Source organism: Pseudorca crassidens, chromosome 2 (genome assembly GCF_039906515.1).
Source record: "Pseudorca crassidens isolate mPseCra1 chromosome 2, mPseCra1.hap1, whole genome shotgun sequence".
Classification (NCBI taxonomy): Eukaryota; Metazoa; Chordata; class Mammalia; order Artiodactyla; family Delphinidae; genus Pseudorca; species Pseudorca crassidens.
Genome location: NC_090297.1, coordinates 171,323,599 through 171,336,530, shown reverse-complemented (window position 1 = coordinate 171,336,530; position 12,932 = coordinate 171,323,599). Strand labels below are relative to the sequence as shown.

The window sequence follows — 12,932 nt, the reverse complement described above, 5'->3', positions numbered from 1 at the left end:
TTATCACTTTCCTGAAAATGCAGGTAACTTTTGCTTTATTAGAGGGACATTATTATTCCAGGTAAAAATGCACTTGTAAGTCATCATTAAACCCTCTGCATTCCCCTGGTCCTCCAACTTTGGCTGTAACAATTTCATTAATGCTTGCCTAGCAGGTACCAACTTTGTATACAGGTTACGATTTGGGTATATAGGGCAGGGACAGGCAGAGGGAAGCACTCTAGGCCACTGTCTGAAGGAAGAGGGGGAGGAAGTGGTTGGCAATGCCCTTGTGCATGTTTCCTTGAACTCTGCTCTGGTCTACACCAGCCTGTCTATCTGATCATTGAAAAGGCGATGAAAAAGATGAGATGGAGGGAGGTTTCCGGCAGCCAGTCTCAGGATCATAATGGCAATAATGTGGCTGAACGGAGTTAAGCATTATTTAACTTCTTCCCCTTCCTATTCTGCAGAATCTGAAGCTATCACATCTTTTAGAAAGAGAAATAACAAAGAGATGGCAGTCATGTTTCAGTTCTGGTGGAATCATTTTTGGATTAATTCTGCAAAGACTTTGCCCCATATGTTTAGAGGATATTGTGGGGGGGGGGGGCGGGGGGCAGGCAGGGCACATTTATTAAATACTCAAAACCTGTGAACAAACCCGTGGCCACTGTATGATTACAGACGTAGCTCTTGGGTGTGAACGGTCATCTGGAATCACACTCATAGACACCAGGATGGACATTTATGAGGGTGTGACCGATTGTATTGTAAGCGTGAGGCAGCGTGAAGCCACCCTGGCACACTGCCCTGTTCAAGTCCAGCAGGACTCTACTCCAATCTTGGAAGGGGGGGTATCTAGAGAGAGGACGGCAGGAGCGGCATTTTGTTCATTTCTCATTTCCGTGTTTCCAACTCATAACTGCCCAGCACAGTGCCTGGAATATGACACATTTTTAACAATGTTTCATTGAATGAAATAAACTAAATCCAGTGCCAGTTCTATCACTAGATCACTATGTGACCCTAGTTAAGACACTTCATCTAAAGCGGGGAAAAAAACAATACCTACTTCAGGTGGCTACTTCAAGAATGAAATGAGACAATCAACATGAACCCACTTTGCGTACTTTGAAAGCTCTATGAATAAATGGCTATATGATTAAAGTTTTTCTCCATCTGGCTTGATCTCAAATATACCTAGATATTAACAGGCTGAGGTAGAAGAAGCAGAACCAGATTTTTTCTTTCTCATTGATATTCTTCTATTTTTCTGGATTGTTTCCTTTCTTTTATGTTTTTGTTGATATTTACAATTTAGCATTTAGTCTTTTTTTTAATCTTGTTAATTGTTCTTGGAACAATTAACGATTTTCGTTCTATTAGTAACTACTTTCTGTTGTCACAACATTTAAAATCAAATATCTTTGTCCATTTATTTTATGAAAACAAGAAACCAATATAACCTATACCCTTAATGCCCCCTCTACTAAGTTGATACCTTTAGAAACTTTTAAGTCACTCATTTTCCCCCCCTCCTTCAACTCTTAGTAATTTTAGCACCAAACAATTATCAGGGTTTTTTTTTCCCCTTTGCTGTGTGTCTCTTCTAGGTCAAAGATTCTTTGGCACATAAAACACATTTCTAGTCATTTTGTCATCAAATACTTAGGTTGAACTTAATATCCTTAGGTTTATTATTCACCACTACTTCTCCTCTATATTTCAAATTCTTTATTTTTTCCTTCTGATTAGAAGCCTTGCTGAAATATTTCCTTCCAATATGGTGCACGGATGGTATTTAAACTGAATCTCTGGACATCAACAAGCATTTTTCTTTCATGTTGAAAACCTTGGTCACAGATTAGCTGCATAACTTGGGGAAAATTAATTTAACCATGATTCAGATTTTCACCTGTAAAGTGGGGATAGTGAGTACCTGCTTTACAGAGTTGTTGTGATGTTTAAATACGTGTGTGTGTGTGTGTGTGTGTGTGTGTGTGTGTATTTATGTATAGAGAGAACACTTAGAATAATGGCTGGCACACAGAGGTCCTATAGAAGAACAAGCTTTGCTTAATCTTGACTAGAACTTCATAAGCCCTTTCAATAAATTTATAATCAAGTCTATTAAATCATATATTCTCTCCTATTTTAGATTTCGTTATCTTCTCCCATCCTTCTTTACCTTGTGCATGTGTTTTCTGTTCTCCTTTTGAATTTCTTCTTAATATTAGCATCTTCCTTCATCTTTCTTTATGTTTTCATATTTTTGTCATGTATTTTGACCTAGCAATCTGAGGCTCAGCAGTCTCTCTTCTAATTAATCTCCTTAAAGGATTCAAGTGAAAAATAATATTTTCAGTTCCGTAACTGAATCAACGTCAGTGTGCTGTTTTTGTTTTCCCGATGCCATCTGCCTTGACTTTGGAAACAGCTGCTTCTCAGCCCTTTCTCTCTGGATGCTGGATCTGCTTAGGTGTGATGCTATTTCTTTTTGCTTACTCATTGCCCACCTCTTGGCATCCCTTAAGAAGCTGCAATTCTAGGGGACACCCAGGGGTCCTTGTGCCTGAGGACCTATAGTGGTCAGGCCAGGGGGTTATCAGGTGGCTGTCAAAATACCAGGAATAAACCTTTCTTTCCCTGGTCTTGCCAGTAGCCAATTCATGGCTCTAACACTTCCTAACACAGGAACGACTCCGTCTGCCTCTTGAGGGCTTCTGCAGGGATCCTGGGTGATGCTCAGACACACTTGGTCCAGCAGGCCCTGACTTTCCTCTCACAGGTGAGTGGGTCTCCAGGAGGCAGGAAGCTCGTGGCCCATGATCCCTTAGATACAGAGGGGAAAAGTTGTGCCTCCTTTAATAATATAACATTAAACATTTATTTGGCAAGCATAATTTATGTCTTAGATCAGCAGTTTTAAGTTGAAAACCTGAGAAAAATCTTTGACATAGTCTTATATTTCAGTTACTCACAGGTCCAACACAGTGCTTAACAGCAAATGTTTACGAACCTTCCTGTAACTAAAGTGAAGACAACTATGCAATAGTTTCCCATTGTCCTCAGGAAAAACTTAAATCCTCTCAAATCCTTCCCAGGTCCTAAGTTACTTAGTCTCTACCCAACTTTTCAACCTACCACTGTTCTCTTTGTTCTCTACGCTACAGCCATATTAGACTCATCTCAATGTATTGAATATGCCATGTTCTTGTCTAACTCAGACACTAAATATTTGCTGTTTGCTCTGCCTGGAAATTTTATTACAGATCCTACCCTCATCTCCCATCAGTATTTCTGCTGGCCTGCCCCACCTCAAACACATATCCTCTTGTATAGACATATACTCTTGTCCTGATCAACTTTTCCTCATTGTTTTGCATCTCAGTTAAATATCACATTTGCAGAGGAGACAGACAACTTAAAAGAAAGACTCTTTACTTTATTCTCTCATAATACACAGCATCATACTTGTCTTTCGTAACAGTCGTGAATATTTTATTTTTTTTAACTGTATACTACCTAGATTGTTTCATAGGGGCACGGTCATATTTAACTTTAAACTAGTGTAGTCTGCAATACCCAGCCCGATAGCACCTGATAGATGCTTAAATATTTGCTGGTGAAGAAAGGAAAAGAAAGAAAGAGAGAGAGAGAGAGGAAAAGAGAGAGAGATGGAGGGAGGGAGGGAAGGAAGGCAGGGAAGAAGGAAGGGGGGAAGGGAGGAAGGAAAAGAGAAAGCAAAAGAGAAAGAGGAAGGGAGATAAAGACACAATTTTGCTCTCAAGGAAAATAAAAACAGATCTATTCAAATGCATTTAAAACTTTTAATCCTCATTATAAGGTAGCATATGGTTGTTAAGCATGTAGATTCTCAGTCAGACTATGTGATTTTGAAGCTCTGCTATTTTAGCTGTGGGCAAGTCAAATCACTTTTGTAAGTTTCTTTTTCCTCATTGGTAAAGTGGAAATAATGAGTACTCACCTCTAAGGTTTTGGTGAGGATTCACTGTGAAAACATAAGCACTTGGTACCTGGTAAACTCTCAAAAATATCAACTCTTATGATTACTCATTTACCTGAGGATCAAAAAGAAAATAAGGGCGTCCATTCTTCAACTGAATTGCGAAATACTCTTCCTGATTGCCAGGTGATGCCGCAAAGACAATCAAACCTTCAGGCACCCTCGTTCGAAAGCTGGCCTTAATGCCTGGGGAGACAAGTGCAATCAGCGGATCAGTGCTGGGTTTTGTTGATTCTCTCTGATAAACGTACATTTACTTTCATTATTATTTATGATGTAGTGAGTACAGTCAAGGAATTATACACAGCAATGCACTGGGATGGCCCCAGCCATTTGGTTTTAACTGTATCCCATTAGGAATGCCAACCCATACTTGGAAACTCAAGTCTGCACTCCCGCTAATCAATATATAATGAAGTTTAAATATATGCAAAACTCATCAACATAAAAAGATATATTGTCAACCCAAAATTGGACACCAGGGGATCAATGTGGTAATATTATCAGAGGCATAAAAATAAATGGGTTTTTGACATGAGTGAAAGAAACATAAGGAGCTTTGTTTAAAATACTTATGAAGTTTAAAGAACTTGTCCAGCAGTAGAAGCTAAAAACGAGAAAAATCTGCTATGAAGTGGTCCACAGAGCCAATTTTCTGGGATGCCATCCTGTAACCAAATGGTCTGCAGCCTTTAGAATTCCAGGGGCTCCACTCACCCTTCAGATCACCTACCAGCACTGCCCATGACACACAGTGCTCCTGTCTCTCAGAAATTACCCCTGCTCAGGAAGCAGAGGGAGCATGCAATAGTTCTCTATGATGTCTTCGCACTACCACCACCTGGCCCAACCTCCATTCTACGGGTATCCCACCCACTCAATGCGTACTATCAAGCTCTTCCTCAGTGTAAGACATTTTGTTAATGTACTGAAACTTGCAAAGAAGTTTAAGATCTTTGTTCTCAAGCGTGTCCAGTTTAGCTGGAGATATAAAATGTGTGTGTCTGAACAGACACGACGTACAGGGAGAATCAAGTAAGGTCAAGAACATACATGAGAACCAAATGACAGCTCAAGAGCACAAAACTGAATAATTAATGGCTGTTGATTTGATCAGTAATATAGTCAACCAGGATTGTGTAAGTTGGAAGGGGACAGAGCTGCCTTCATGCTGGGCTGGTAACCAAAGTTCCTACATAGCTGAGGGGTTTACCCTGGATTCAATAGACTACAACAGGTTCCTGCAATCAGAAACCATGTCTGATTCATCTTTCTACCCCCAGAAATCACACGGTGTCCTGGTGTACTTAGTAAATGGATGTGAAGAAAGGAGGTGGAAGGTACAATAGTGGTAAGGAAGAAGTTTTAACACAGGTGTGGGGGCAGGAGGTCAGAAATCATTTTGTGAGCATCAGATTGCCATTTTATAAAATACGTTTTCTATGGAACATTAACATTTGTTGAGTACTCTGATACACAATAAAGAAGAAAAACTAACAAGCCAGTGCCTGACATTAAATTCTAGTTGGTGAAAAAGAATTAAAAAAAAAAACTGTAGTGAGGTGTGATAAGTGATACAGACCTGTTTACAAGATATAATTTGATTCAAAGGGGTTAAGAAAGGTTTCACAAAGAATAAGATGCTTGAGCTTGTTTTCAGAGAATATGAAGGACTTTGGGAGAAACTGTATAAAGGCTTGGAGGCAGGGAAAATATTAAGGAAAGCTGGATGTGGAGGAGGCAGTTAAGAGATGAATCTGGAGAAATAGGCAAGACCCCATCTCAGGCCATATATAGAGTATCTGGTTTGAGAAGTTTGAGTAGAAGACAAAGATGGAAAGGAAGATTGTGTCATAACTATCTTTAGAGTGAATTATTTTAATACCAGCAAAGGCAAGTCCGGCATGTGGGCTTCAGACTTTCCAAAGAGGCAACTCAAATTTCTCCTGGCCTTCTTAGCTTCTGCATCTTTGTCTTCTAGATTTTATGCTTTTGGTCCTTTTCAAACATACCTGTCCTACTCATTTTGATATTTCATTACTTCACACTCTCTGATTCTCTTTATCCCACCTTCTAGGATATTACATTCTCGCTGTTAGATTCAGTACCTGCTCCATCCTGGAGCCTCTGTCACTTCCTAAAAGAAGATCGTTTGTCCCTACACATCACTTTTCAGTATCCAAACTCACTAGAACCCCTGATACTAGCTTTATTACTCTCACCTCTCCTACTAAGTGGACTAAAAAAGTTAGAATTTATCCTGTAGACAAAAGGAAGGCTTTAAAATTTGGGTGGAGGAAGGGAAGAAGATGCTCAAAGTCAAGCTAACAGTTGAATGTCTGGAGGATGTAGATAATTTAACTACAGAAGAACCAGCTGGGATATTGCTGTGCTTTGGGGGAATAAGATGATAAGGATTTTAATTAAGGACTGACACATAACTAAATGTATTGAAAGAATGGAGTCTATATATTTCAGAAGAGAATCCTTAAAACAAGTGGTTATGAGGTGATGATGGGGGTAAGATGGTCAATTCTTTTCACCAATTACTGAGGGAAAAGTAGCATTATTAACAGAACTAGAAAGGTCAGGTACCGAGGACAATATGGGGTTGAGGATATAAGCTCCATCTGGGGCACAGTGAGTTTATATTAATGATGTAAAGGAAAAAACTATCCATCATTTGGAGATGAGAAACTAAATCTCAGAAGAGAAAATGGGGCTAGAAAAATAAATTGGCAATCACCTGCCAATAAATCATGTCCCTGGGAGACAGAGCAAGGACCACTGGGAAAAATGCCCCAGGCTTAAGGAAAGAATCGGTCCAATAATAAAGTTAGAACAATCAGGATCACATTGTAAAATGGAAACACAGGTAGGAGAGAACTTTAAGAAGGCAAAGTTAGTTAACTGTGTAAACATTTCCTATAGGTCCAGAATAATGAGAGCTGAAGAAAAGCTCACAGAGCTGGTAATTACTATCTTTTTCAATTGAGTAGAATGAGCAGAGTCCAAACTGCTGGGTGATAATTTTTCATGGAATGGATGAGTAGGCAGTGGCTATCGAGGTCTCACTAGAAAAATCTGGTAGAGAATGAAATGAGAGACATAGAAACAAATTATTAGGGTGGCGCAGTCAGATATTAGGAGGACACATCTGCCAACAAAAGCACAGACACGGCCAAAATCTGGTGTACCTTCTGACCAGAGAAAAATCATATTTCTATCAACTCTTCTTCTCTTAAGCTTCTCTCCTTTTGGTTCAGAGTGGCTCTCTTCTACAGATGGCTTACCTTTCTGTGACCATTTTAAAATTTCATATGTGGTATCAAATACTATAATTAAGATTATTGCTTTAAAATTAAACAACTGAAGGTTATTTCATAAAAATAGTTACAATTCAGAACACGAAGACAACAACACTCTCTACCAGGGTGCTGTAGGCATCTACATGGTGGTAACCAGGGGAGCAAAAGCCAGGATTTGAATGACGGAAGAAAATAATAATTGCTCAGTCTGGGAATACAACTACTCGTCCCCAGTTGAAGGGAAATTGATGATGAATGAAATGATGATGAATGAAATTATGAATTATGAAATTATGAAATTATGAATGAAATTATGAATCACAATAAGAATTACAGAAATATTTAGCCAAGTTATACTTGGGAAAAAATCAACTAATATCATATGTTATTCAAGAATATGCATGTGCTTTTCAGACACACCATTTAATTTCCAGCTTTTACACTTCCATAACACAGAAATGTTATATAAAATTTAGCCCAACTAAAATAGAATACACAGATCAAGGGGTATTTCTTGTGAGAAATGAAGATTTAGTAAAGTAACTTGATTTGCTGTTGTATGGTCAAATTGTTTCCTTACATTACAAAGATTTATAATGAATGAGGGGTTTGTTTTGCAAGTAAAGAAATAAAAATATGCACACTTCCATTGAAACATCATGTTCTTGACAATTAATGTTGTAGACACTGATAAATCCTATCTTTTGAGCCACATGCCTGAAATCATGTAGTCAATCATATGCTTATACATCCCCATCCGCTGACTTTAGGCTCAGCCACGTGATTTGTTTCGGGCAAAGAAATGGAAGCAGACATGTGGTACCATGTTAGAGAAGAAACTTTAAATATATACTGTGTGACTGATCTTGACTCCTATTTTCTCCTGTGCCTCATGAATGTGCTTTCATCCTGGGCTCAAGAATAAGAAGACATGTGGAGCAGAGCAGAGCAGTACCAAAGCATTTTTCTTTTTAGAGGTTTGCATTAAAAAGCCATGCTGACTAAACTGGGCAGAAAAATAAACATTTCTCACTTGCTAAAATGTAGATTTTGATGCAAAGAAAACGGGAGATATTCTGAAAAATAGAAAATTTTTTGCTTCAAGTATTTGGGGAAATGATAGAGCATTTTTCTATCTCAATAGAAAAATTTATTCATTCATCCAAGGAATATTTTTAGGAAAATATACTTTGTGCAGCCACCCTTCTGGGCTATTGGGATACAGAGATATATAAAAGAGACATACATCCATAGCCTCACATTTTTAAAAAACCTGAAAATCCAAGAACCACATGGAAATACTTAGCTTTTATGTAAATGTGTTTGCAACTTTAAAAATTTAATCATAAAAACAGTGCAGTGACAAGCCCATGGAATAGGCAGAGTTCTTAAACAATACAAGTGAAAGTATAATAGAAAGGGAAATGGTTATAAATTGTATTAGGATTAAGAACTTTTGTCTAAAAAAAGGCACAAATAAGAGAGTGAAAAGGTAACTAACATAACAGGAGAAGATATTTATAAAATATATTTCTGATAACATACATATCCAATAAAAATATATATAATTCCTAAAAGTAAATAAAAAAAGATGAATGACTCATTAAAAGAATGGGGGCAAATGGCTCTTCAAAAAGATGATGTCCAAATGACAAATAAATGTATGAAAAAGATGCTCAGCATGGTTAGTCATTAGAGAAATGCAAAATAAAATGCAATACCACTAAACGCCCACCAGAATGGCTAAAATAAAATAGAAAATACTAAATATACTCAGGTACATAGAGCAACTGGAATGCTCATAGCTACTAGTGGGAGTATAATTGGTACCACCATTCTGAAAAACTGCTTGGCAGTACTTATTAATGTATATATCCTAAATATATGCATACCTTTTGGTCTAGCCATTCCACTCCAAGTTATATATCCCACCACACACACACACAGCTTCAGAAAAATATACAAGTATGTATATAGAAATACTTATTATACCATTAAAATGGAACATACACAAATGCCCACCAACTGCAGAAAGGATAAATAAATGAGGTATAATATAGCAATGAGAATGAACAAAATATAGCCACATGCAACTACAGGCATGAATCTCACAAACAAAACACTGGATAAAAAATGCTAGGCACAAAAGAACATACTGCACGATCCCTTTTACATCAAGTGTAAAACCACGCAAAATAAATCTATGGTTTTAGAGGTCAAGATAGTGGTAATCCTGGTTGGGGTTTAGAACAGGGCACAATGCAGAGGTTCTGGGGGATCAGTACTGTTCTATTTAGTAATTTTGTGCTGGTTACATAAAGCTATTCAGGTTTTGAAATCTGTCAACCGGTACACCTATGATTTTTGCACTTTTCTGTTTGTATGTTAAACTTCAATACAAAGGTTTGCTGAAAATGAAGAAATAATAGAATTACATAAAATTCAAACTATAAAAGCTGAAAGTGAAAATTCTCTATAGGTTTACCTGTCACCCTCACAGAAACTACTGCCAACAATTTGGCAAAGTTTTTCTCAGAGATATTTATACACATGTATGTCATTGTTTATCTGTTTTTTCTTTACTGAAATTGGATTACATCACGCACACTATTCTGTAAGTTTTTACAATTTTTCAAAATAAAATTGCATATATTTAAGGTGTTCAACACGATGATTTATACATATACATAGTGAAATGATTACTACAGTCAAGCTAATTAACATACTATATCCTCACATAGGTACTAATTTTTGTGTGTGGTAAGTGCATCTGATATCTATTCTCTTAGCACCTTTCCATACAGTATTATTATAGTATTATTAAGTATAGTCATCATGCCTATACATTAGCTCTCTAGGCTTTTTCATCCTACATAACTGCAACTTTGTAGTCTTTGACCAACATCTCCCCAGTCCCTGGTAACCACTATTCTACTCCCTGTTTGTATGAGCTTGATTTTTTAAAAAAAATTTATTACACATATCAGTGAGCTCCTACAGTATTCATCTTTCTCTATCTGGGTCATTTCACTTAGCATAATGCCCTCCAGGTTCATCCATTTTGTTGCAAATGGTAGGATTTCTTTCTCACGGTTGAATAATATTCCATTGTACCTGTTTGTGTATGTATGTATATTTTCTTTATCCATTCATCCACTGATGGACATTTGGGCTGTTTCCATATCTCAGCTATTGTGAAAAATGCTTCTGTAAGTGTTTTTCACTTTGTAACATAGAGCAGATATCTTTCCACTTTAGTTCACAAAGATACGTGATATTCTCTAATAACTAAATACATTTACATACTTTATTTTATAATTTTATCTTAGATAACATTTAGTTGGTTTCTAATTTTTTGATATTAAAAGTAGTATTGCAACAAACAGTTTTGCTTGCATATTGGTAGGCTCTAAGATAATGTTCAAAGAGATTAATTTCTAAAAATTTTACTCATATTGCCATATGGTCTTTGAAAACTAATAATTGATTCAAATACTGGGTTGGCAAAAAAGTTCGTTTGGTTTTTTCTGTAAGATGGCTCTAATAGCGCTTAGTTGTCTTTAACATCATTCGAAACAATTTTGTTAGACTGCATGTGACAGCTGTCATATCAGTGCGTATTTAAAAACAGACATCAAAATTGGTGAAATTTTATGTAGGCGTTTTAATGTTGAAGACGGAAGCAAAAAAGCGACATTTTCTGCATGTTATGCTTTATTATTTCAAGAAAGGTAAAAATGCAACTGAAACGCAAAAAAAGATTTCTGCAGCGTATGGAGAAGGTGCTGTGACTGATCGACCGTGTCAAAAGTGGTCTGCGAAGTTTCATGCTGGAGATTTCTTGCTGGACGATGCTCCATGGTCATGTAGACCAGTTGAAGTTGATAGCAATCAAATAGAGATATTAACTGAGAACAATCAACGTTATACCACACGGGAGATAGCCGACATACTCAAAATATCCAAATCAAGCATCGAAAATCATTTGTACCAGCTTGGTTATATTAATCACTTTGATATTGGGGTTCACATAAGTGAAAAAAACCTTCTTGACCATACTTCCCATGCGATTCTGTACTTAAACATAACAAAAATGTTCCATTTTTAAAACAAATTGTGATGGGCAATGAAAAGTGGATACTGTACAGTAATGTGGAACAGAAGAGATCAAGGGGCAAGCGAAATGAACCACCACCAACCACACCAAAGGGCGGTCTTCATCCAGAGAAGGGGATGTTGTGTATATGGTGGGATTGGAAGGGAGTCCTGTATTATGAGCTCCTTCTGGAAAACCAAACAATTAATTCCAACAAGTACTGCTCCCACTTAGACCAACTGAAAACAGCACTCGACAAAAAGCGTCCAGAATTAGTCAACAGAAAATGCATAATCTTCCATCAGGATAATGCAAGACCACGTGTTTCTTTGATGACCAGGCAAAAACTGTTACAGCTTGGCTGGGAAGTTCTGATTCACCTGCTGTATTCACCAGACATTGCACCTTTGAATTTCCATTTATTTTGGTCTTTAAAACATTCTCTTAATGGAAAAATTTCAATTCCCTGGATGACTGTAAAAGGCACCTAGAACAGTTCTTTGCTCAAAAAGATAAAAACTTTTGGGAAGATGGAGTTATGAAGTTGCCTGAAAAATGGCATAAGGTAGAACAAAATGGTGAACACGTTGTTTAATAAAATTCTTGGTAAAAATGAAAAATGTGTCTTTTATTTTTACATAAAAACCAAAGGAACCTTTTGGCCAACCCAATACTTTTTCAGAGTTTGAATGACCACATCCGCATACTCTGGCCAATAATGGAAATTTCAAAATCTGAGATGAAAGAATGAGAATTCAGATTTGTTTCAATTCACTTTTCATATTATTGGTGATAGTAAAAACTTCATATATATGTTAGCCATAAAGATAGCCATATATTTTTATGGGAGTTGTGCACACAAATGTCTCTTGTCCAATTTCAAAGGTCTGTTTATTGGTTTCTACTTGATTTATTTGAGTTCTTTTTTTTTTTTTTTTTGCGGTACGCGAGCCTCTCACCTTTGTGGCCTCTCCCGTTGCGGAGCACAGGCTCCGGACACGCAGGCTCAGCGGCCATGGCTCACGGGCCCAGCCGCTCCGCGGCACGTGGGATCCTCGCGGACCGGGGCACGAACCCACGTCCCCTGCATCGGCAGGCGGACTCTCAACCACTGTGCCACCAGGAAAGCCCTTGAGTTCTTTAAATATTGTGGGTCATCATATGTTATGAGTCACCATTCTCTGTCTCCTGGATTATTGTAATTATCTCCCCTAACATTTTTGACCTCCCTTTTTCCATCCTTGCTCCATGCCCCCCCAACACACAACACACACACACACACACACACACACACTATAGTCTGTTCTAAAATAATAGAGTCATCCCATCAAAGGACAATTCTCGTCATGTCTTTCCTCTACCTGGTGACCACCAAAGGCTTCTTGTCTCACATCAAGTAAAAGCCAAAGTCATCATAATAGCCTACAACATCTTAAATAATCCAGCCTTCACTATGTCTCCCATTTCCAATTATGTTTCCCCTCCCTTTCTCCACTCTGGCTACCTCAGTAATTGTTCT

At 37.6% G+C, this 12,932-nt stretch overlaps 1 protein-coding gene across 1 annotated transcript in view; it reads right to left on the bottom strand.

Annotated features, from left to right (window-relative positions):
• Nucleotides 1-12,932, bottom strand: part of USH2A (usherin) — a 770,355-nt gene that overhangs the window by 482,145 nt on the left and 275,278 nt on the right. Inside the window, exon 21 of the mRNA XM_067729757.1 lies at nucleotides 4,065-4,195. Within this exon, the coding sequence (XP_067585858.1) occupies nucleotides 4,065-4,195 (131 nt within the window). The remainder of the gene's footprint in view (nucleotides 1-4,064; nucleotides 4,196-12,932) is intronic.